Source organism: Apostichopus japonicus, chromosome 15 (genome assembly GCF_037975245.1).
Source record: "Apostichopus japonicus isolate 1M-3 chromosome 15, ASM3797524v1, whole genome shotgun sequence".
Lineage (NCBI taxonomy): Eukaryota > Metazoa > Echinodermata > Holothuroidea > Aspidochirotida > Stichopodidae > Apostichopus > Apostichopus japonicus.
In genome coordinates, this window is record NC_092575.1 from 27,225,656 (window position 1) to 27,252,205 (window position 26,550).

Consider the following 26,550-nt stretch of genomic DNA (forward strand, 5'->3'; position numbering starts at 1 on the left):
TACTTCTTGTATTCATGCATTTCTTGTAGGGTATATGTTTGTATATGTATATATATATACATAGGGTGTACACACACACACACACACGCACACACACACACACACACACACATATATATATATATATATATATATATATATAAATATATATATATAAATATATATTTATATATATATATATATATATATATAATGGTAGATCACACCCACTTAAAATATGAAGACTAAAATTATGATTTGCTATGTTGCTATGTTCAGATTCAGATTCTCTTTATTGCATCCCAAGCTGGGCAATTGATTGCTCACAATATAAAACATACGTACAGTACATAAAATAAACACAAAATATATCAGACTTTCAAATACTAAGACATAAGACATAAAACAAAGCTGGCAAGATACGTAAAAACGATAAAATACAAAATACAGTAAAACAGCACCAGAGATACTTGTGAAACATTGAATTGCACAATGAGCAAGATTACTGACCTAACGAGTAAAAGATTCATTATGAAGTTTAAAACAACGAGGGATAAAGGAGGATTTGTAACGATTCGTAACGGCAAGGGGTAGTCTCATCCGCCCACTGCGGGGTATTATTGCACTTTCCAAATTAATGTGTAGAGGGTGGCTACTGTTGTTGAGAACCCCAGCAAGTTTACTTTGAAGGTGAATGTTGCTATGGTAACACTAACACTAATGGTAACACTATTGTTGTGTAGATGAGCAGTTACATCAAGGGTACTTTAGAAAGGAATTATATTTATTCATATTCCACATAAATTATAACTTCTCCCGCTATTTATTTTGAAGAAATGTATTTTATTGTTATGTATTAATGTAATACAAAGCTATCATGATAAATAGGAAATGTGATCTCATCCATTATTAAATTATCAGGTTTATCAATTTGCCTTCTTGTGCTGAGTTTGATCTTAAACTATATGTATTCTTACTTTTATTTACATTTCAGCTGATTACGGCAGATTAATGGTCATTGTTGCTGAAGATCTTACTCTAGACAGCACTCTGAAATTAGCAACTCTGTTTGGTTTACCACCGGCAGAAACTGATATGATACGCCGGATTTCTCTGATAGAGACACCAGGAATCACTCTGATTAACTTCATGAAGACACGAAATATCATCAACATGTATGATGTCACTAACCTACAAAAGGGTTTGGTTTATATTCAGCTAAACCGAACAAATGAATATCTCTTAGCTCCATATCAGTCTAAAGTTGACCCCTTTCAGTTTGAAGAAAACCAAGCACTTGAACTGCTTGACTGGCGTGGTAAGAATGAATAAAATGATGTTATCAGAATACATTAAACCAAAATAGTGCAGTACAGTAAAAACTCTAGAAATGTTTGTAAGTCAGGGGGTAATATTCAGTTTTGGCGCAATTTGTTATTTTAAAATATTAGTTATCACCGTGTATGTTTGGTGAAAGTAGTTACAAGTGGATCTTTTGACCAGTATTTATAGTCATTTGGTTCATTTCCTTATAGTAAAAGATTGAAAATAGAAAAAAACACTAATAATTCGGTCTCTAGGATTAGCCAATATTTGAGATCCATTTAATCCATCTGGTCACTCCCAGACACGATGCTGGGTTATTTTGATACTCCTGTTGTCTGCTGCCACTCTTCAATTCTCGAACAACATAAAGCTTGTGTTACATATCTATTACATTTTGTATAATGATTCCTTTGATAACATCTCTTACATCAATCAATTGCAAGGCCTTTTGCATTGATAGAGAACTTTAACTTATAAGCAGGGAATAATGTAATTTATCCAGTATCACATCTCAAAATGCTATGTAATATGGGTAAATTGCTATGCAATTGGAAATATGCATAGCAGTTTTAATACACAGGAACCATAGTACTTATAGGAGACTTATAGGAAACTGTAATCAAAATTTGAGCTCTAAATTAATTTCTGGTTAGGGATGAATGTGGCTCAGTATGGCTTTTAGACATCAAAGCTTCATTTAATGGTGCTTGTGTTTCCATTGTTCTATTTTTAGTTGAAAACATCACATTTTTCGATGATGATGAATCAACTCCAGCACAAGGTTCTGATGAAAGAGAGGAATATCATGACCATATTAAGGAGAGTTTGATGGAGAGAACAGAGAAAGAAGTACTACCAAAGCAAAGAAAATATTTACAAATACCTAAAATGAGGCTCCATCATGATCATCCATACATTGAACACAGGATTATGTGCAAAGGTGGAACTATTAGCATCATGGGGGTACATCTGACTATTCCTGAAGACGCTTTATCTTCTGATTGTGTAATTGCTGTTAAAGTGATCTATGACCCTGACATGCACCTCCCTGGAAATGCTCTTAGGGGCAGAATGACACCCCTGATAAAGCTAGAGCCAGAAGGACTTGCCCTCAACAAGCCAGCACAGCTGACTATTCCTCACTCGGCTATTATCCCTGAGCCAGATCGACATGGTGTTATGATCATCACTGGTCTGAAAGATGAAGAACATTTACAAGAAGGTAATGACGATGACCAATAAACACTTTTAATGCTATTTATGAATGTACCAGGAGAAGTACGATGAGTTATGTGCTGGGAATCATTACTGTTAAAATATATCTTACTTAATAAACAGCTCTTGATATTTAATGTATTTAAACTCTCAGTACGTGTTTGCCAAATTTAAAACTTCGACCTTTACAGCTTACTGCACTAAACGCTTAGTGAAAATGACACCATTCTATGCAATTTCCATATCAATATTCATTATTTTTATTGAGTTAATATTATCTGTCGTTAAACATTTTGAGTTGAATAAAATTCGCCAGATTTCTTAACGAGTCCGTAAATTCTACAAACTTCAATCAAAATTTGCAAGCCCCGCGGAAGGGATCATGCGCCAATCAAAGCTTTCTGTTTTGTTTTCGACCGTTAGGTGTAGGACTATTTTCAATTTCGTGGCTAGCTTGTTAGGTCCATTCTCTTGAATAGCAGTTTCTTTCTTTCGGTCTTACCGATGTAGCTTGCAAAATTGTGTCATTTCCTTCCATTGCAATGAATAAACAGGTGTTTTCAGACGTTTCCTCCGTGGAATTGGGTAAAAAAAGTCGACAATACAAGTATATATAGGTTATATTTGTGTAATGAACATGCTGATGTAGGCGGTCGCAGTGATTTTACGGTACATCCTTCAAGCCATAAGGGGCAACATAATTTGTTTTCGATTGCGACAGCTTTTCTCCAGTAAACCCACCTGGTGAGAGTGCACTTAGAATGAAAAGCATTGAATCTGCTTCGGAAGTTTGTTTTCCGAAATTCATCGGCAAACACCTATTGAGACGTAAAGATAACCAAGTAATATATTGTGAATAATATTAGTTACTATAGGTTCAATAACTTGGACTGAAGAGAAATCTATTGATTGGAAGCTACACCCGGAGAAGATCAGTCTTGATATTAACATCCTGAGCTACGTCTTTGTTAATTTAGTCAGCCAAGAAACAGAACAGAAGCATATATTCCGTGTAGTTCCATTTATCGATGGGATACTTGATGCCAAAGATGATGTCTTAATAACTGTTTGTTTCTGTAAGAACAGTGATGAAGTGTACAAGGTGAGGATAATCTCATGTTCCCAAGGTGATATCTGCAGTAGCTTAGACGTCAGTTCTGTTTCTTTTTGTGATTTGTAAGTCAGATACTGGCAATTTTACTTTCTTTCATGATCTATACATTGACTTTTATTGTGTATCACTGGCAAATTATGAAATGATTTGTTAAGGGCACATTTCGTCAGTCAAAATTTCATTTTCATAAAAACTATGTGTTTCTCCTAAAAACTATCCACATGACCCAAGTTTTCATGGTTCACATAATTTGCATATCAAGTATTTAGAGGATTTGATAAGAATATGCAACATTAGTAATGTGAGCAAATTAAAGAAACAAAGATGATGTTACTTGCTATAGCAGTATTGATCTCTCTTTGCAGAGTGAAGGCACAACAAATTGCAAAAATTAAATATCTGTTTAGTTGTTCTTTTTGGTATTTACTTTGCCATGTTCATAATTTTTAGTTGCTGTTAGAAGATCACCAGACCAAATTGAGTCTAGGAAACTATACAACATTTCAAGTTACCCGGACATTGAATGACGGCAGAGATTTTGCTTCTTATATTGATCTGATGATGTCATCACCCGGTGACAGTTACCATCTGATGAAGGAAGAATCAACAAATGTTGGTATTTGCCAATGCTATTAAAGTTTGTCTTTCAACATTATAATACCTGTAGTTAAGGATTGGTTTCCTGAAGTGGACCACAATGTTGTAGTCGTTAGAATGTCTGATTTTCACCTACTAGGTTTCTGGTTAAAAAGCCCACCAGGGCCCAGAATCTATGCAAAACGTCTGCTGTGAAATGTTGTTGAGCAGAATCTTGTGTGGGTTGTAGTTCCGGTATGTGAATTATTAAATAAAGTTTGGGCCGATATTCTTTCGCATGGTTTCCCAAAAAGCTTCAGTCGCCATGGCTGCACTTTGGTGATGATAAATGAATGAGGGTGTCTTTAATATGATAACCTCCCTTTGTGTTTGAGGAAATGTTCAAATGCTTTGGCAGTCACAGTCATCAGAATGGGATATTGATTAAGTGGCTGTCGTGTGAGCAGGAATGATGAAGAACACTACCTGTCTGCCTTGTAATTCTCTCAACACTCATTGAAAATAACATGAATATTCATAGCTTGAATATGTTCCCAGAGGGTTCCTACTCCAAGGAACAAGCTAAACAGAAATGTTGTTATGCAATTACAATCTTCACCAGCTGCCTATGAAATGTTATGATCTGTACACAGCCACATGCCTTGGTTCCAGCATTCCCTTAATTCTTATATCTTATATTTGGCACTGTTTCTTTGAATCTTTATCAAGCATTCTCATTTTCAGAACATTGATCTTCAATATCTTTTATCCATTAGCATGTAGACATCGATCACCTCTGTGCTGCCAGTAGAGTCTCTCATCAGTTCAGACTCAAGACGAAGAAAGATGGAGAAACTGACATGGTTGATGTGAAGTTAAAAATATCACAACATGAAAAGAACCAGTTAGCCCTTAGCCTCCAATCAAAGGTGGGTTATACCTGCTGATTGTCTTCCAGCTGTTTGTGTTCTCATATGTCTCTTCATTACATGACATTAAGTTGCATCTTCTATCTTCTGATCTTTTCTTTGTTTATTCATGTCCTGTCGGTTGGAAGTCTTGCAGCTGTTTGCAAGCTGATATAAAAGCTAACTATTTTGTGTCAATGTATAAAGTCAGTGCTGTGACTGAATTATAGTTTATTCCATGGCACCGTCTCTCATGGATCCTTATCTTTTTTTGTACTCTGCATAATTGCAATTAAATTAATCTTTTGATAAACTGATATTGTATTGTCAGTCACTCCAGTGATTTTGGTGAACCTACTTTTTTGGTTGTTATCCTGTTTTCCAAGTGTTGCCGACTCTTTCATGTTGCTTTGTATGTAATGAGTAACTCAAAATGCAATGAATTGCTGAAGAAGTGTACATATGACCTGTGTGTTATTACATACACAGGTCAACAGTGATGGGAAACTGTTTTGTAGTTGTTAGGTACCAAAAAATGAATAATGCACAAATAGTAGCTATGTTGTTATCACCAGTCCTTAACTTTTGGATTCCACATATTTATTATGTGCTGTTCCATGTCTGTTTCAGCCCTATTTTTTAACATTATGTTCTTACGTTAAACCTAATCATTCACAGGGTGTGCACTCTTGTGTGTTGAACATGCTTATATTTACAGTTCCCATTACTCATATTATTTTTTGGTTCAAGTCTTCAGGTGAAAAACATTCTCTTATCTCCAGAAAGCCAGAAAATTCTTTTTAGAGGACTGCATCTAGGTGAGTATTCATGTGGAAGTGGACGTGGAACAGATGCGTGAACTGTTAAAAGTCTACCCTTGCCTGTATCTAAATGTAGTTGGCACAAAAAATGAATGATAATTATCCTAGACATACACCAGGCAAGTGTGTATCAGTGGAGATGAAAAAGTAAGCACACATAGAAAACATGGTGAGTGTGTAAGTAGACCTGAAAAGGTACACGCATTTGGTTTTAGCAGTACACACATCTAAATGTTACTTATACCAACTTAATATTGGGAAACATTTAATCAACATCAAAATGTCTGAGTGAAAAAATTACATCTTGATACTGAACCCCAAAAAAATCTTCTAAGTTCCACTTGCACACTTTCATTTTTAATTAGTATGCTCACTTCCTACTTTATTGCTCAAAGCAACTATGAAATTGAAGCTGTGTACAAGACTAGAATTTATCGAAAAGACAAGGGCATATAGCTGAAAAGTTGCACAAGTTGTGGACAGTATACTTAACCAATTTAAATGAGTGCACGCACCAGAGGTTGACTTCCATACCAACCTTCCACATGCAGATTGCATGCTTCTTTTGGGCCAGTTGTGTACTTGTGCATGTTAAGGCCCGGTCACACTACAGCGATATTTTATCGGAATACGGTCCGATTTTTCCGATTTTAGGCCGAAGAGTGAGGTTTGTGGTAGTGAATGTAATGAATGCAGCGGAATATTCGAATACCTACTCCAAATCTGAGGGGTTCTGGAACCGACTACATTCTAAAGTGACGTCACATCAAAAAACGATAAAAATCGGAAGAGAAATCGGATAGCTATCCGATAAAAGGAAACAGAGTCAATATCAAAAGTTAGGAGAGGGCTATTCCACATCGGAATGGTTCAATAGATAGCAAAGCAGGTCCTTTATCACTGTGGTTAAAAGACCCGAACGAAAAACTGGCTGTTTCGATTCCTCCGGGAAAATCGGATAGTATTCCGATAAAAAATCGGTATAGTGTGACCGGGCCTTAAGGTGTGAACATTGTTCATTGTTTAAACTTGGCAGTCAATTAGCATAAGCACTCTAATGTTTATATGTGATATGACTGATATGTAGTCTTAGCTATACTTTTTCGAATGTAAAGTGGATGTTATATTCCACTTTCAGATTTAACCAAATATGAACAGTTGAGAGGAGACATTGCAAAGCATCTAGATAAACAACATTGTCTAAAGCTTGGCGTGTATTTTAAGCTCAAGTCAGTAGAAAATGACACAATTCATGCAGCAGCAGAATCTGGAAAGATGCTGATGAAAATATTGGATGAAAGAGAGCTCATCATGCCAGACAAAATGATCGGAATGTATGAAGGACTGAAAACTATTCACTTTTATAAGGTGGCAAGACTGGTGCTGGAGTACATCGATACATCACATGAGAAGAATGAAAAGGAAAGCGAAGGAGAAAAAGATTTTAAAAAAAATGGTTTGTGCTTTGTAAACACTGTTAAGACTTTGACACTTTACGCTTGTAGCTTTTAAAACAAAGTCACTTTGCATAAAATCAAGATCTTAGAATATTAGAAAGTCCAGTACAGAGTGCAATATTTGATATGAAAAGTATTATTTTTGTTGTCATGCAAGTCTGTCTGAAAAGTCATCTTGAATAATTGTAACAATTTCTTTCTTACTCAAAGTTACGTTTTTAGAGATCAGGTTTAGAATATTCACTGAAGCTAAAACAAATGCAGTAATTAGTTTTCTATCTTCATAAATTATGAAACAAATATAATTTTATGAACAATTTGTAATATCTCATAATTATTTCAGGTAAAGATTCCAGAGAAACAGGATATCATTTCAAAAAGAGAACTAAAGTTGTCAGTTATTTTTAAAATGTTGATACAAGAGGGATACATGAGACTGGATGTCCAAAGAGCCTTGAAATTGTCTCATGGAAAACTGGACTTGGGAAGACGGCTGTTGCTACTAGCTAAGGAAGAGCATGGTAAAGATATCCTATATTTAGCTACACGGGTATTTCTGTTATATTCCTTCCCGATTTAATGACTCTAAATCTTATATGACATTCAAGGACCACATTTCATGCCCTTGCTGTTCAGTTAATAGAAGAAAGTTCATTTTTATTTATTTTCGTAGGAATATTACTCACGAAGTAACTACTTAATAGAAATGTAACATATATGCTGTAAATAAACCTTTCGAAGTCTTGTTACTATTAATGGAAATTTCTCTTCTATATATATTTCCATTAATCACATCAAACATTGCATGTCTAATGTTATTGAATTATATTTTGATTTTCCATCATTGTATATATAGACAATAGAAGCAGTTTTGTGTTACAGCGGTTACTTTTATATTGTGAATTGAAACAGTATATGCAATTAACACATGTTTTATGAAAGTGGCAAATACTTTCCTGTATACATGAAATGTGTTACTTTTCTCCACCAGAGCGACTTCCTTTGTTCCCAGGATCAAATATTTATAGAGAACAATACTTTGATCAGCGTGGAGGAGAGATGTTTATCGCAGGTGTTAATCTCCTTGTACCAGCTGGGGCACTACACACTGGAAGGATTGTTAGTCTGTGTGTTTCTGCTGACCCTGCCATTAAAGGACCTATCTCAAACAAGAGTCTAAGGTTGGCCCCCTTTGTGAAATTTGGTCCAGAAAGCATTACCTTACACAAGCCTGTCACCTTGATTATTCCACACTGTGCTTTTACTACAACTAACCAGATGGGTATTGATGTGTACTCTGGTGTATTACAAACAGGTCTGTTCTCTATTTTGTTTTGTGTTTTGTACTCACTACTACTCACACACAACGCTTGTGTGTACCACCTCTTGACTTGTAAGCATGATATAGGCCAAAAAGTGCATAATGGTGTTATTTGACACTGGGTGTGGTTCCATATTAAATGAATACAAAAGCCCTGCTTCACTGTAGAGGACAAAGTCTGAAACATTTATAACGACAATGATTCAAAACGGTTGTGTGAACTTCAGATGTACTATTGCTGGTCAATATGTGTCAAAGCCTGAAAACGTTCCAAACCTTCGTAACTGCTAGAGTAAAGCTGGAATGAAAGTCACACTTGATACGTGAAATGCTCCTGCGTACACAAACACGATATTGGCAGGAAAATCACTTAGCCTTCTGGTTGTGTGTAATGCAGATATCAGTATCTCAAAAAGGAGGTAATGTCCAGGCAAATCATCTCCATTTTAAGGAACCGTTCTCTTTTAGTTGTACTTTTTGCCTACAATTGTGAAAACAAAAATGTCAAATTTGGTATTGAAAAGAAAGAAAATCAATCTCCATGGAATGGAGAGTTGAACCATGAGATATGTGAGTGTGTGTGAAGACAATAAATAATAAGCCGAATGGAATGAAAGGGGAAAGAGGAAAGGAAAATGATGGGTTGGAGGAAGGGAAAGGATATGGGTAAGGGGGGGGGGAGAAAGGATGGAGGGGGCAACAACATGATTTTCAATGGAAGAGAAAGAAAGATGTTCAAAAAAAAAATAGTACACAAATGTATACACAAGTTTAGGAGCATGGATACTAAAACATTCCATACCTCCCTTCTTCCGACACCTCCCTCACCCCACAACTCCCTCACCCCACAACTCCCTCACCCGACACCTCCTACACCCCACACTTCCCACACCCCACATCCCACATCTCCCAGACCTCCCTCACCCAAACCTCCCTCACCCCACAACTCCCTCATCCCACAACCCCCTCACCCCACAACTCCTTCACTCATTTGCACATTTTAGGGAGAAATAAACAACTTTTCCAAAGGAAAATAATCCCCTTCAAGCTGTGTTAAACTTTTTCAGTTTATCTAGTGCCCTTACACCCATACATAGATTTAGATACATGATATTGTGTTATTTTGATGTTCTATGTGTGCAGTGTTCTATTTTCTACCACCGGACTGTCACTTCAAAATCATCTATGGTATAGTTTCGGATTGGTGTTCTACCTGTCACTCTGTTATAACAAACTTACCAGCAAAATTGTTTTTAAACTTTTCTTCAGATAAATCTGTCAAATGGAGCTTAGATATGAAACACCTCAGCTGCTCTATGAATAGTCAGCACCTTGCAGTTGAAGCTGAGAAACCCTGTCTCATTGGTCTTCATGTCCCTTTCATACCTAAGATGAGGAAGCGTGTTTCTCTCTTACCCATTGTAAACAGAGTTTCTGAATCGGGGGATCAATTGACAATCCATCTTTGGTTTCTTAATGATGACACTCTGGAACATAAAGTTAGTAGCAAATTTTATCAGCTCAATTGGTACTGCTAATTATCTCAAGGATTCCAGTTATCTGCCTTTCTGGATGACACATGGTTCATTTACTGAATTGCAGCTTTGATACATTGTTAACCATAGCTTTTTGGCAATGGAAATGATAAAGTTCTAGCTTGAGGCCATGCAGGCAAAAACCTCTCCAACAGTCGAATTGTATCGATATAGTTGAGAGAAGGTCCAAGTGAGATAAGCTGGTTACAGCTGTCTGTGGTCTTTAATGGTTGAAATTTATAAATTTTCCATGGTCAAAAACACACTGATCAGAGGTTCTAGAACAAAATTGAATTGACAACTGACAACAAGTTTTGTAATTACAGACACATTTTTAAACACACCTTGACCATGTGTCAAAGATTAGACATAAAAGATTTATTACATTTCAGAACAGTCGGTCAGACTATTAATGGTCTTTGATAATATATCCCATCAGACATTCCATGTATTAGATATTTACAACATCTCCCCTGCTTATCAAATAACGGTCACCCCTCCCCCCCCCCCACCAGAGGGCCATACATGGGAGCTTTTATTGCTTCTAGGTCATACATAGGACAACTAAATTAACATAAATAATAGTAAAATATTCAATTGTTTCATATTTATATTAACAGAGTCTTATCAATGAAGAAATCTACCAGCAAAAGGGAACCATAATTCATGATCCTGTGTCTGCTCAACTCAAATCTATGACTTCAACTTTACATGTTTACACTAATTCCAGTACATCACAGTGTAACCCACATCCTAGAAAAGTGGTTAGTACTAATTGTTAAATATTTTTATGTATTTGTTTGTAGTATGTAATGAATGCAGTTCATTCCTGGTCCACATGTAATGTACATTTTTTAGATGAATAGTAATAAGCATCTGTTGAGTGGTATGTATTTGGTGTTAGCATGTTGTTTAACTAATAAACATTATGTAATTTTAAAATTGGCTCCTTCTGTCATTCCTATGATTTTCAATGAATGAAAAGGGGTGATGGTCCCATCTACAATTGAAAATACAGTTGGTTTCATTTTGGACTATGCCTTCATTCCATCCTAATTGACTGTCCATGTATGGAGAATATATGTACGTTGTAATGTGTGTAACTGTAGAGGTCTCTTATATTTTATTTGTTTGCTATTATTAATACAAATAATTATTCTTTTTCAAAGTTTATTAGAGCTGAAAAAAATATGAAGCTGATATTTTATAGCCTTGCCTAAGGGCCAAAGCCTTGTCAAATGACTTGACAACACTCATAGATCTCAATATGCATAATTCCATTACTTGGTCATAGAGTTCTTTAATTAACCATATATGTGTCCACTGGGGGACGTTGGTGCTGTCAAAGTAAAGCACACATCTATATTTGCATATTTCCTTGCATTTGTCAATGTTTACACCTGGATGAAGAGAAGCAGATCCAGATCCAGATTGTAACGATCCAGTCGACCGGTACTGGGACCTGTGTTTTTAAATTGGAAGCCCATTGCCCTAACAACTTGACCATCATGTTGAAGGCTCCCAAAAGTGTTATCAATTCATAATTAAACACCTCTTGATTTTGCACTCTTAAAGGATGTTGCTATGGAAACCCTATGGTTACAGAACAGACACAAGGTAGAATTCCATCTTCAGAATAAAGGAATCAAAGACACTGTCAATCTGGAAATAGAAGCAAGATATGATATGTCTGCGATGAATCTTTTCCAGTTTAGCATTCAGTTGCAGGTGACTTGATTTTGGTTTAAATTAACAGAAATAAAAATTTGAACACAAGGACTTTTCATGTTTCACTGTAGATTTATCTTAGCTTCCGAGAATCCTTTTACATTTACCGTTCATTATGTATGTTTACCAATTTAACATTCTTTAAATAAGTCATGCTTTATTTCTATTGATATCTCTTCTTTGTTTGCCTTAATTAATGAATTGATTTCCATTTTACAGGTTTGAAATATATTGTTACTATTTTACAACAATGAAATGCCTTATGACAAGCCATCTTCATATCACAAATGTAATACATACAAAATATCCTAAACAATAAGTACTTATTAGCATATTTTAACATTATCACTTAAACCATATTTTGATACATACTATTAATTGATAAAGGTGAGATATACACAAACTAATTTTCTAGGAGAATCATCAAGCCTAATTTTCCTTTTCCTCTTCACAGATTGACAAATTACGACACATTGACCAAATCAAATCTCCATTCCAGCTGGTCCCACCTGAATGTGAGTAATTATAATAACAACACATTAAAAGCATGTTAAATAATTGTAGGCCGTATGTTAAGTGTTGCTTTACAATCCTTTCATATGAGATGTGTACATGTAATCTACCTTTCATACAACAACATTTAACATACTGCCTACAATTCGTTACATATGAGATTTGTACACCGAATCCTACTTTGCAAAAATCAGTCCAGGCTGCAGTTGCCATGTCAACTGGTGGACTATAACTATCAGCTATTTGAAATATTTGATTTATGGGAACATCAGTTTTCACATCTAAGCAACGCTCTTAAAGACTGTGTATATAAACTATTGAAGTCTAACTGCAGTGAAAATAAAGCCTAACGGAATTCAACCACCTGTTTCAAAGTAAACATTCTGGAATTAAATCATATTTTATGTTAGTTTCATTGAAATCTCTGAGCTTTTACGGTTTATTTTAGCCGTTTGTGTAAGAAACACATCACTGTTTTCTCACATTTCTGGATATTGTTTGCATGAAATAGGTTCAGTTTAATTCACTTCATGTAGAGTAATGAATAAGTAATGAGTTATAACTTTTAACCATAAGTTTGATTACATCTGAAGGAGTTACTTACATACAATATTCTTCTCCTTTAAGGAAAAACTGTTGGACTTCTGGATCTCGAGTGAGATACAATAATCAGGTAAGTGATTGGAAGTTAAACAGCCAATCTTTGGTTTTTGTAGAGCTTTTGAGCAAAACTAGCTCTTCTTCAGTGCATGATCACCGAAAGTAACAAGGAGTAGCAAAAATTGACACTACTTTATAGAGAAGAGTGTCGGCATGGTTGGGTTGTGAAGTCAAAGCGACTTACTGATTTCTGCTCGATTAAGCAGAAGTTTTGGAAAATAGGATTCATTAATCCGTGTCGGATTATTTTAATCCGATTCCGTCGTAATTGCAAAATGAATTGTTTTGGTTTATCTGGGACGGCAAATCGTTTCTGATGTTTAAACAGAATGGTGCCGTTGTCTTTAGGTTTAGTTCCCACACATATCATTTTCCTTCCTTGATTTATCTGTCTAAGAATCGTTCCCAGGATTATTTAGATTTGATCCTGGTATAAATTCAATTTAATATATATTATACTGGGTGTGTTCCACTCGGCTTGCCATATAATAATAAGAGTAATAACAATCATTTATTCAGCGCTTTACATAAGGAATATCTCAAAGCGCTTTACAAAGAATGCAGAGAAAAACCCCTACTGATTAAAGTACTTAGCAAGTGCACTAAGGACATCCAGCAAATGGGATTACAAGACATGGACTTTACAGGATATCCAGCAGATTGGACAAAGGGATATTTTATTTGAGGCAGAATATTCAACACTTTATTCTTAGCCATCAGATCTTAGGTGTAATTAACATGATTGTTCAACTCCACAGGCTTATAAATCTATCAAAATTGGCTGAAAATATCTTCTGTCAAAAGTAAACAATCCTAAAAGAGGTGAAAGTGAGAGGCGCTGAAAAGTAGCTTTACAACATTCTGTCTAAGTGAACACTTTTGTCAAAAAGAACAAATGCATGAACCTCTGCTGAGGGAGGGGGTGGGGTGGTGATGACTACTTTGACACAGATTGGGAGATAGATGTTTGTGCATTAGCTATGTGCTACTAAATAATTCAGTTGTAATATCCATGTATTTCTCTTAAAATGAAAGTTGTGTATGATTTATAATGATTTAGCACATATTGCATACTTAACAGATCCTGTATTTGTGGAAAATGAAAAATACACAATGGCCTCCTACTGACTGTCTTACAGATAATTGTCTCCATTTTTTGTGTGTGTTTTGCTCTCTGTTTTCTTTCTATTCTCATATTTGATAATGATTGAAAAGAAGAGTATGCCTTGTCAGAAACCTAGTTCTGATCAAGTTTGCTAAATGGCCTTGTTAGAGTCACATTGTGAAGATGATCGAAGTTCTGTGATACCAAGTGAAGTGTTATGTGTGACCATTGGCTATGTTTTGCACACTTATTACAGCTGTCACTAGTCTTCTATTCACGTCGATGATCAGCTGTTCTTCGAGCAAGGAGTGCTTTGTCGCTGCTCAATATGCATGACAATGAGTTCTCTCATTGGCTTGTTTAAATCAAGAGGCACGACGTAAAAACATACATGCCTAGAATATGTATTCAGCGGAGCCAGTCAGGACAATTCCCATATTCCATATCATGCTTCAAAGCACTCGTTTAGTCAGTACAAACAGGTCCTAATCTTTTATCGGTTCATCATACTGACACTATACGAATGCTCTCAACCGGGACATGACCGTACATATTAAGTTGTTCCAACTGGGTGTTCAGCTCATAAATTTCCTGATACTTTCGATCATTTATTTTGAACGAATTGAACGCAGAAGAGGCTGGCCTTCTATGGTCTCATCGCAGATGAAGTTACGGACACATCCAACTGGGAGCAGCTAGGTGTGATTATCCGCTATGGTAAAGATGATGTATCAATCGAAAGAAATACATGAGTTCCTCAAGTGTGAGGAAATACGGGGAGAAAACATTGCTGATAATATTCTCGAATGTGTGTATCAACGAAATGCAATGCGCAAAACCTACAATGGAGCCGGGAATGTGGAATGGAAGCGAAAGGGCGCAACTAAAATGTTTCAGGACAGGTCGAACAATAACAGAGCACCCTACATAAATTGTAGCTCGCAATGAACTCAACCTTGCATTGTCGCAAGCTTCGAAAGTAATTGAATTGTTAACATGGTCTGTTTGATACAGTATTTGGGTGTTTTCTTCAAGTTTAGCACGAAAGGCCAGCGTAATCTTGAAAACGTTATCACTAAACTGGCAGGCGAGGACTAAGAAATCCTGAAGATAAAACCACTTTGTGAGAATAGATAGGTAGAAAGCATACAGCCATTGTCGGTTTGAAGGATCTCTGCTGACTTGTATCAAATGCCTCGCTTCACTACAGGTAAACAGAAAGCGAACACGGAATGCCAAGATGGTGGCCGAAGCAGCGGAATTACATACACACCTTTAACGTTCATAATATGTTTCACCGTCTGCAGTTACAGATATGGATACATCAAGGGCTTGGCGCCTCAGCTGCCGGACGGCAGTGGACATTATTCGTGCCTATGACTATGTTGGCCTTGTGAGGAACGAGCTTGAAGACATTAGGGCAAAACGCGAAGAGGAATTTGAGAGATTGTTTAGGAAGTGCGAGGAGATGACCGAGACAGCACACTGCTCCCTTGAAACCCTCAAATCAATCGTGGAGTCTGATAATGCCAAAACCTATTATCAGAGGACCATATTCACCCATTCATTGACAGTCTCATCACTGAAATGTGTGATCGGTTAGTGGGAAGGTCACGTGACTCAATATAGACTCTCTACCTCCTGTCGAAGCATCTCGATGAGGATCTCTCTAAGAGCCAGAACATACTACTGGAAATTGAGGGCGCCTAGGCGCATGCCGTACGCTGCCTCATTAAACAAGAAGTGCGTTTGTGGCTCGGATTCTGGTCTACTAAGAGGTTAACCCAAATACGATATCGAAAACCTTGAGAAACCTCACAAGTGACCAAGCTGACAAATTTTATCCGAATACCACTACAGGTCTACGCATTTTATTTACATTTGCCTCTACAAGCGCGAGTGTCGAACGAGCCAACTCCATCTTGAAGTTAATCAAATATAATCATCGGTCAACCATGGGTCATGATCGAAGAAACGCACTCCTACTTTTTTACATCCATAGGGATATTCGTCTAGACTATGGTAAATGCATTGACATATTTGCCATATGATACACAGACGGATTTTGTTAAAGAATCCACTTACTGATGATGCATGACGTATGCGCTGCTTAAACTTATGGGCATTGTTTGTATTCGTGTAATGAATTCCTAACATAAGCGATAAGTAAAATAAGGTCACCAGTAACTTGATGAATGACTCTTCCTTCGAACTGCTAAGATAGTATCAGATGTGGGAATCCAACAAGGTAACTCATCTGGAGCCCGGCGGCATGATATGTCCATGTACTTATCACTTATTAAATAAAAGCACAAGAATTTCCTTTGATAGTGGTAAAAATGCGCGTAGGAAATGAAGCGACCACGTCTGCGAGGCTCCGACGAAACGCGTCAAAACGAAAAATACGCTTCAAATTAAAACTCCTCCTCGGATAGCACAAGCGATGAATGTTTTTAAATGCGAGATGATATCTAATGGATTAAATCTATATGCGAATGGAATGAATCTACAAAATTGTGTCATGTGCTTTTTTTCAGACCGCCTTGACTGGCCAGTTGTTGCCATGATTCAAAAACATCTACTAGGGTACAGTAGTGAAGGTATTTCAACAACAGGTGTGCTTGCCTGATTTATATTCTATTCAGTCCCAACGTTGACCAGCCTGACCAGCAGTGAACAAAAGAGATGATTTCAAAAGGAATTGTTGGTCTGTTGATGGTTAAAGGCAATTGATGGTTGTGTAGTAAAATTAGCTGAAACTTGTAAGCAAACTGTCATGAAGTGCAAATGCTTTTAGAATTGATGATAAAATCTGGATGATCTGATGATCTGACTATGATGATGCATGACGTATGCGTTGTTTATAAACACAGTGAGCATCATTAGTTATAAATTCATACAATCTGATTATCTGGTTAGTAGTAAAATGAAGAGTAGTCGATGCCCTAATATTATGAATCGGTACGGTATCTTTTGTGTACTTAATTCACATCCTGACCTTATCTTATCATACTGTTTTAAGAAGAAGAATACCTTTTTGTGTGTACTATTATTCTTGACTGCCAGATGTCAGAAAATTGCATCTTAAAGTGATTTATTTTTAATCCATGGAGAAGAACCCCCAGATCCCGCACACTCAGTATGGTGTTTTTTTCCTATCTTGACATAGCATTTGGTGTCATTTGTAGCGAAAGTCGTATTTAATATGTTGATGTATCACATTTAGTACAAGAAGCCAGCTGTGGAGGTCAATGGTCATTTCAGGACAGCCTGTGTCATTGTGAATTTATTGTTAGTCACATCACACTGCCTTTCACTGTATTACTCAGATCAAAATGACATCTTATGATCACCATTTTATCTTTGTAGGTATACAGTACGGATGGGATCTACAGTAAAGACGTGTTTGTTGCCAAATTGTTCAGTTCAGTGGTTTTGTAATTGTTTGTTGTGTAGGGCAATCAATCTTGTAATGCTTTATACAACAGACAAATCCCTACCTGTGATTCATTGATTAACGGTACATATGGGTGCACTTTTAAATATCACAACGTGTATGGTTGGCCACAGTGGACAAAATTCAGAAATTATGACAACATATCAGGAGGTAGGAGTTTTTTATGTCTACATAAAATTGATTAATGTGGACATAAATTCGAATTCATACAGATATATATTCAAATTAATGCTGGCATATATTCAAGTTCACGGGCACCGTACCGTACTAGCTGCGTACTTATATATTATTTGTAATCTAAGAAAATATATATAATATTAATGTCCCCACGCTTACATATGTATGAGCTGTATCATTTGCATTTATGATTTTCAATATGCACATTAAAAACCTATCACTATAGGATATCCGTTGCGCACACGACAATGTTTTTGTCAGGGGTCATTATAACTTAGTATTGTGCGTCCTTGTAGAGGTAATTTAAAGTGCATATTTTCATGAAAGAATGTGAGGAAGCAAGTTTTTCTGAGCGGTCGCAATTTTTTTTAAGATGTTGCATCCCGCTGGCGCAACCCTTAAAATCCCGGTAACAATACTGAGAATAACACTTGTTTTTCTTTTTGTGCAGCTTTCTGCTGAATTCTCAAGTCTTGCTAATGTAAAGCGGGGAAACTACATTCTTTTCATTCCTTGATCAACATCTGGACAGAATGGTAGACAAGTTTATTAAAACAATTCAAGGTTTCAATGCACACAAATTCACGCAGAGCTGCAGAATGTTCAGGTTGGTTGTGCATCATAAATTTATGATAGTTTTATCCTTTCACTTAGTATATGGTGGCATCCGATATATATATATGATTGAACAAGGTTTGATAGAGGGTGTGGGGTCAAACCTGTTTTAATAGTTTCATTGCAATATAAATAGCAGGAAAATACAATTATTTTTATTAAAAGAGAATAAAACGTTATGATAGATAAATTCCATCAAAGCGATTAAAGGCAAATTAAAAGTAAGTATAAAAAAATCAACAGTTTTCAAATGTTATTCAACTAAACAATAACAAGGACATATCAATAAACATATGTTAACACAATGAATGAGAGAGATTATTTGTGTAGAAATTATTTTTTTATAACTTTAACCCAATATTTTGGTGCTATTGCACGATGACTTCAATGCACTTTAAACATTTTCTTGAGTATTACCAGAACTAGATATTACAATACCACTAGGGCATGATACGTCTACTGTACGTGGCTATACACACCTCCACCAAAAACAATAGGGGTATGGTACTCAATTTTATGAATCCACACACCAATTATTAGAGGTATCCACGATTTCCATCGTTAGATATAATGCAAATGGTATTTCAGAGTTTGACTTCTGGTGACCTGTAGGAGATTTGACCTTACAAGCAATATGATTCTTTTACTCAATATGTCAAATCCATCTACCATGTATGACCAGTATCCATGATTTATACTATGAGAAATCATGTTTTTAAGGTTTTCAGGCCTCCATAAAAATATTTTTAAAAGTACTCGCTATTTGGCGACCGTGGCTAAAAAATTTACTCGCCAAATTTCACTCGCCAGTAGGCCTATGATTGTTGGAGATGTTTTGCCATCTTAAGTGTATTAGTATTCTGACTGGTATTTCTCATGTTGTTGTGTTAACAAACCCTATTCTACCCAACCGTTGCTGGCCTAGACAACATAAAATTGCTCACATGGCTAGCCAGGTTTGTTCAAAATGCCCCATAATCATTAACGTTGCGAAAGTCGAACGTTATTTTTAAGGCCAAGCTATGCTTAAACTGGTGGAAGAGACTACACAGAATGAAATCAACAGCCGATCCAGACAAAAGCTCGGGAACTCAATGCCAAACTAAGACCGTTTTACACAATTATTTCGCTTTGAGATTGGTCATAGTAAAAAATTGAAGTAGAGTAAATGTTAAGTTTCCTAAACACTGCCTGGTCACAACGAAAATCCGTCAAACCTGAAATAAATACGACGGAAAACGTCCAATAGAACCGCTGTGCTACAAATTACACGTTTCTGCACGCAAAATAGGTCTTCCGGGCGGCACGTTAAAGCCAATATGCAGATATGTTCGGTGATTTTACGGATGCCCATAAGCTCATTTCCAATTGTCAATAGCCTCCTATTCGCATGAGGCGTAACGTACATGTTATCTGATGGGCTGGTCTGTAGGAGATGCGGTAGCTTATGAAACAAGGTTTCCACAATTTGGCGTCTGGTGACTCCAACTGAGTCTTGCGCTGAACGTGTAACAACTACATACTAAATATGAGATTCGTCCAACCTTCCCTTCTTGAGTTATCGTGTTTACAAGGTTGACTCAATATGACCCCTGGTGACCCCAAATGAACTTTGATCTCCACCAAAAAAAAAACTATTGGTTGTAGGTCCTAAATGTGGTCATCCTACTCACAAAAATATGAGATTGATCCAAGTTTACCTCCTTGAGATATCGTGTTTACAAGGTGTTCACTATTTGGTTCCTGGTGACCCTAAATGACCTTTGACCTCGCCATTGGTCCCTACTTGAGACACATCGTGTTCACAAGCGAGGCGTCACACACGCACACACGCACACAAATACATACTCACACTCTCCGCCTGCATGAATGCATAGGTAACGATTATCATCAAAACCAATAAATGTAATGTGAACGCTCGCGGACTTATAGTGACCCGAGATATCCGGCTAATTTATAATATCCGCTCAATCCAGTTGTAATTTGGCGGGTACTTTTGAACGTGCAGTAGCTAGCGTGATGCATACCTACGTTTACGTTGTGTTTGTTCAATTGTCTGACGGGAGCCTTTCTTCACAGAAAGACTACATTATGACGCTATTTCACCGATTCGACCAGAACACTGCAGAAAAGTCAACGTTAAGTTTGTGAGACTAGAACAAACTGAAAGACAGTTCACTTATAAACTATAATTCATTGTACGCCAAACTCACAGGATTTCGAAGAGGCAAATATATGTTTATTTATGTTTACTTCGAAACGGATGATTTTGGACTCGGTTGCTACGGCAGTTACTAAATGGCTAAAACCAGGTCTTAAGACGTAATATTAAATGCCTTCGATAATGTATTAGCCTCAAATACGACAGCAGTAATGCAGTGGCTAGCAAGATTGTTCGCTCAACCACTTGTAGGGTTTGTAAGAAATTCGAATCTGGGTTAACGAGTAATGGTACACATAGATTGGTTCGAGATTTGAATGCAGTATACTGTTTACGTTTATGCGCAGTGGGTTACGCAGCATAACCTACCAAATTAGTACAGCACATGTAACGACGGCGAACTATTGGGAAATGTGAACATTTTATATGACCTTTACACGACTGCGCAGTTTATTAATCTCGCAAGTGGACTTAATACGAAACTCACTCGTTCTTAAATGTGAACTCGTCAATTTCTTAATTGATGATCCTCCTCGCGGACAAATAATCGCCCTTGCGTTCTTAAATGTGAACAAGGTCCAAAATCCGCTTCACTGATATGCTTTGCTTTGCTGACTAGCTTCGCTCTGCTGATTCGCTTCGCTCCGTTGATTCGCTTCAATTTGGCCTTGTTCACATTTAAGACCGCACGCATACTTGATAACTGTAAAAGGAACTCTTGCGGACTTAAATGGTGACTCGAGATTTCCAGTTACAGTTGTGCGGGTGTTTCTGAACAAACAGTACTTACGTGCATTTGTTTGTATACGTACCAGACCGTTGCCCTTTTAACCGAGTTGACCAAACGACGCTGTACGTAGGGTAACCCATATCAATTTTCTTTTAACCAATTCGACCAACACTACGGAAAAGCCGCCATAAAAATTGTGAGATAAAAATACATCGAAGGACAGTTCATTTAAGATCTAATCAACTTGTTTCCATTGAACACTTGCAAAGTTTTGTTGAGGCCAAAATCATTAATTTCATATTTTTGTGAAAATGGATTATTTCGTTGCTACGGGAGGTATAACTAAAGGGCTAAAGTCATTAAGTTAAAAAACAAGTTTTTAGTTCTTTCAATAAAAAAATTGCAAAGCCGTTAACATAACACTAAATATTAGTCGAAACTTTCCTTATGTACTAGGAACTTTTCACCGTCAATATTTTAGTGAGTAAGATAAAGTACTGTGTGAATGATTGTATTGCTGCTGAGCAGTGGTATACCAGGGAGTTGTTATGGAACAACTCTCTGAGTATACCGGGTAGACCGTACTAGTACAGCATATGTGGCCAGGGCAGAGCACAACAAAATAATGTTAACAGCTGATATGCCCTTTTAACACCTGTGCAGTATTTTAATCCCACGAGCGTTGCAAGAAACTCTCTCGTTCTTAAATGCGAACGTGTCAATGCGTAGCAATGTAGCAATGTGGCACCAAAACCAAATTTTGATACATGGCATTATGACAATATGACAGTGTCCTCTTACACATTGTAGTATTTCAACATAAACATTGTAGTATTTCAACATTGGTGTGCTTCATATAATTTGTTTGATTGTTTCAAAGGCTAATGTGTGGTGTGTTATCACCAGGGACGACGCTAGAGGGAGTGTGGGGGTATCTAACCCCCACACTTGGTATACTGACGATATTTGGATAATTGGAGTGTGACAGTCGGAATTTACGACTGTCGCACTCTAGTTTATCTAGGCCTATTCATATATTCCTGTGATTGTGAATGACTTAAAAAATTGATAAATTTCGGTCAAAATTGACCTTTAATCAGTCATATTTACCACGTTTTCCTTGCCACTTGGAGAAATTGTATCTCGCAATTCTTATACTCCACCATACAAAACTTCGTGTGGTTTTGAATACTCCCCCTCCCCCCCCCCCAAAAAAAAAGCTTAATAGAACTAACGTCGTAGGCTTAGGAACCCAATTTGACTGGGGGGGGAGGTGTAACGACTTGCCCGAAAAATGTTACCAACAGTTTTCGCGCGCCCACATGTTAATGTGCATATCATATAGGCATGCATGGTAGTGGATTGCCATAGCACCGCTTCTGACACCATGTATATGTAAACTTAGGTGTGTGTTTACGGACTCAATAAGACAGAACGAGTAAGACATTCCCCACGTTAGCAGCCATTTATTTAAACTGAGTATTCTAAATAGACTTAATTGGTATGTTGAACAACATAAACGTAATACTCTGTATAACGCTCTAATTGTACCCCATATTGATTATCGTTCAGCCGTTTGGACTACGGCGACGAACAAGTTGGTTGACCGGGTTCAGGTTCTTCAAAATCGTGCAGCTAGATTAGTCCTGTGGTGTGGGCTTCAGGATGTGCATGTTACAGATATTTTTGCTGAATTGAAGTGACTAAATGTCCGTCAACGTATGAATAGATGTGTCCGCGGCCTGGCTCCAGATTAATTACTGATAATACAATTCTTCTGAGAGACAGCCATTCGTACAGAACTAGATCTAGCTGCTCTAATAATGTTTTACTTGCTCATGTTAGATCGTGGAATGAAATAGGTCATTTAAATTTTCTAAAGACAGGTCGTGGAACAGTCTCACGCCAAATATGAAATGCTTGCCAAATGTGTATTTTTAAACGCAAGATGAAAACTGATATATATTTTTTTAGATGTCTGATATTTGTTTGGTATCTTTTTGCCGTCCTCTTTGATGTTAACCTTTGTTTTTTCTGCATAATATTGCATATGTATATTGTATTGAGGGTTACTCTAGAAGACAGTGCTGATGCACTAAGCAGGACTACCCTCATGAACGATGACAATAATAAATATATATATATATATATATATATATATATATATATATATATATATATATATATATATAACAATATATACATTATTAACATGTCATGTGATGTCATCAACTTGATACGTCACTCAGGGGTGTACTTGAGTAATATATAATATATGCGTTACGACAAGCTCAAACATGAAAATAATGTGTGTACATAGCCATAACAAGAGCCAAAGTTACCTGATATTGGTTGCATTACAAAACACTAACTGCCTAGCAATAGGGATAATATATTATCAATATATTACACACTTCTAGTCTACCATTTATGAGATATTGTGGATACAAGTATTTTCACATTAAGTCATGCCAACTGTGCATGATAATGAAACGATTGTTATTATTATAGATAATATTAGATATATGGTTGCTCATCACTATTTCGATACTTTTACATGAAACCCATTTACTCATAAATATGCACCAAATGAAAACCAGGAAGAATATCACACATCTCTGGACCATGAGATAACTGTGAACCACAATATCAGATGAGTGCAATCTAAAGATTATACATCATGTTTAAAACATATTTTGTGAAAAAAACAACATGAACCCTCACCCACCAGCAAACATGAACAGTTTACACACTTGCTGACGTCATTCGCACCTGCACAAAGAAAAGAAGCAATACAACAGTTCTTGTTATACTGATAAGATTTGACGGTAATGAAATCAGAAAACTTTATAAAAAAAAGAGATAAAGTTCAGCTGTATTTGGCAAGACTTATTTGCGCTAGAGAAACATGAGCGTCAAGTTAGTAATGTGAGGAATTTATTCTGGCGAAAATCTTGCTAGGCGGCACAGACTATTTCGGTTAGGGGTCCCAAGGAAAGTTCGAGTGCCGGGCCCACCCGACGCGGCCAGCCATGGCTACAAACCTGCTTCTAAGATATTCTAGTATGGGGTTTGGCTGAAACTGATTTAGTGTTACCTTCATAGAATTTGGTTCATTACCCCTCTTGACAAGTGACTCTTCTCTGGCGGGAAATTACTGAGTGAAAATGTTAATGTCAATGGGATTAATCGAATCACTTTTATCTTTTGGTAAATTCAGATGCATGATGTTAAGTAAACATACATGTGTTATTGTAGTCTATTATAAATGTTCATTCTGAATCAAGTCAGATGTACTGTATTTTGAGTACGATACAACCCCGCCCCCCCCCCCCCCAGCATTGTTATGAACGGAGGATTCTGCGTCTGGAGGCCATCTTTTAGCCAGGGACGCCTGAGGACGAAAACCGTTTTAAGGGAAACAAATCATAAGTTTACGCACACTCACAACTAGGCCTATGCAAAGCATAAAAAACACTTTTGTAATGCATATGTTTCTTTTATTTCTTTTCAAAACAACACACCTTCTCAAAGAATCAATACAATTTTCTAGTCCTTTGAACAGATGGTTGAATTTGTTTGAAAACAAATAAATCATAACAATCAACCACAAAGTACAAGGTTAATAACATTTCCGTTACAAAGATTTTCATGCTGATAATAGACAATGATGCGTTTCAAAATTTCCTGTGATTTGTTTGTCTAATAGTCCCTACCATTGCTCGTGCTCAATGAACACAACGTATTTTGATTAAATAGTTTATATTTTTAGCGCATAGAACTGTGCAACTATTTGTAACGTTGCTGTCCCTTGCAAAGATAGCAAGATTTTAAATATAGGCTCTAATATGTGTGGGCTCTCAAATATCATAACGTGTACGGTTGGCCACAGTGCACAAAATTCAGAAATTGATGACGACATATATTCGATTTCATGTTAATATGAATTCGATTTAATGCTAACATAAATTTGATTTCATGCTAACAAAAATATGATTTATGCAGACATTAATTCTGAGCTAAACAGGAGGCAGTTTTTTTTTGTCTTCATCAAATTGAATTTATGCAGACATATATTTGAACCAATGCTTGCATATATTCAAATTAATGCTGGAATTAAATCGATTTTATGGGGGCATATTATTGATTTTATGCTAGCACATATTCGATCCAATCCTAGAATGTATTCTATTTAATATCAACATATATTCGATTTATGCTGACATATATTTGACCAAAGAGAGTGAAGGAATATATGTCTGAATAATGCATATAATCAGATCTGACAACAATTCAGCCACATATGACAACAGTTTACTCACATCTGATAACAATTCAGTAACAGCCAATCGCCTGTTACATACTCCACACTAAAAGGCGGGATATACTATAGACTAATGTTCGGTTCCTCTATAGAGATACCATATCGTTTCAGCTGCGTATTGATAATGCAGTTAGCACTTTCCTCTTTCAATCTGTGGTTAATATTAATGTAAATTGAAAGAGTAGGCCGGCGTGTGTCTGTATTGCATGTATGGGCTACCAAATTATTTAAAAATATTCTTTCTGTGAGTTGGACATCTCTTTATATAATAAGTACACCTTGTAAAGGGTTTCAGTGTAAACACATGAAATACATATAATATTAATGACCCCATACTACCATGAGTATGAGTTGTATCATTTGCATTTATGATTTTCAATATTCACAGTATAACTTATCACTATAGGTATCCGTTGCGCACAAGCCAAGGTTTTGTCAAGGATCATTTTAACTAAGTATTGTGCGTTCCTGTAGAGGTAATTTAAAGTGCATGTTTTCATGGAGGAATGTGGGAATGCAAGTTTTACTGAGCGGACGCAAACAATGTTTAAGATGTTGCATCCCGCTGGCGCAACTCTTAAAATCATGGTAACAATACTGAGAATAATACTTGGTAGTAGTATAAGATTTTTCAATTTGTACAGCTTTCTGCTGAATTTTCAAGTCTTGCTAATGTAAACCTGGAAACTACATTCTTTCCATCCCTTGATCAACATCTGGAGAGAATGTTAGACAAGTTTACTGAAAAAGCCAAGGTTTCAATGCACACAAACTGCAAGCAAGATTATCATTTCACTTAGTATATGATGGCATCCAATAAATACATGC

At 36.5% G+C, this 26,550-nt stretch overlaps 1 protein-coding gene across 2 annotated transcripts in view; it reads left to right on the top strand.

The window, feature by feature from the left end:
• Positions 1–5,867: 5,867 nt before the first annotated feature.
• LOC139981265 (uncharacterized) overlaps positions 5,868–26,550 on the top strand; it is a 155,251-nt gene continuing 134,568 nt past the window's right edge. The window contains exons 1-7 of one of the 2 annotated variants that reach the window (XM_071993507.1): positions 5,868–6,108; positions 7,740–7,917; positions 8,388–8,711; positions 9,987–10,216; positions 10,873–11,016; positions 11,828–11,980; positions 12,435–12,495. In XM_071993507.1, coding sequence (XP_071849608.1) covers positions 6,106–6,108; positions 7,740–7,917; positions 8,388–8,711; positions 9,987–10,216; positions 10,873–11,016; positions 11,828–11,980; positions 12,435–12,495 — 1,093 coding nt within the window. In that variant the 5' untranslated portion in view covers positions 5,868–6,105. The remainder of the gene's footprint in view (positions 6,109–7,739; positions 7,918–8,387; positions 8,712–9,986; positions 10,217–10,872; positions 11,017–11,827; positions 11,981–12,434; positions 12,496–26,550) is intronic. The other variant, XM_071993508.1, reaches the window with a different exon arrangement.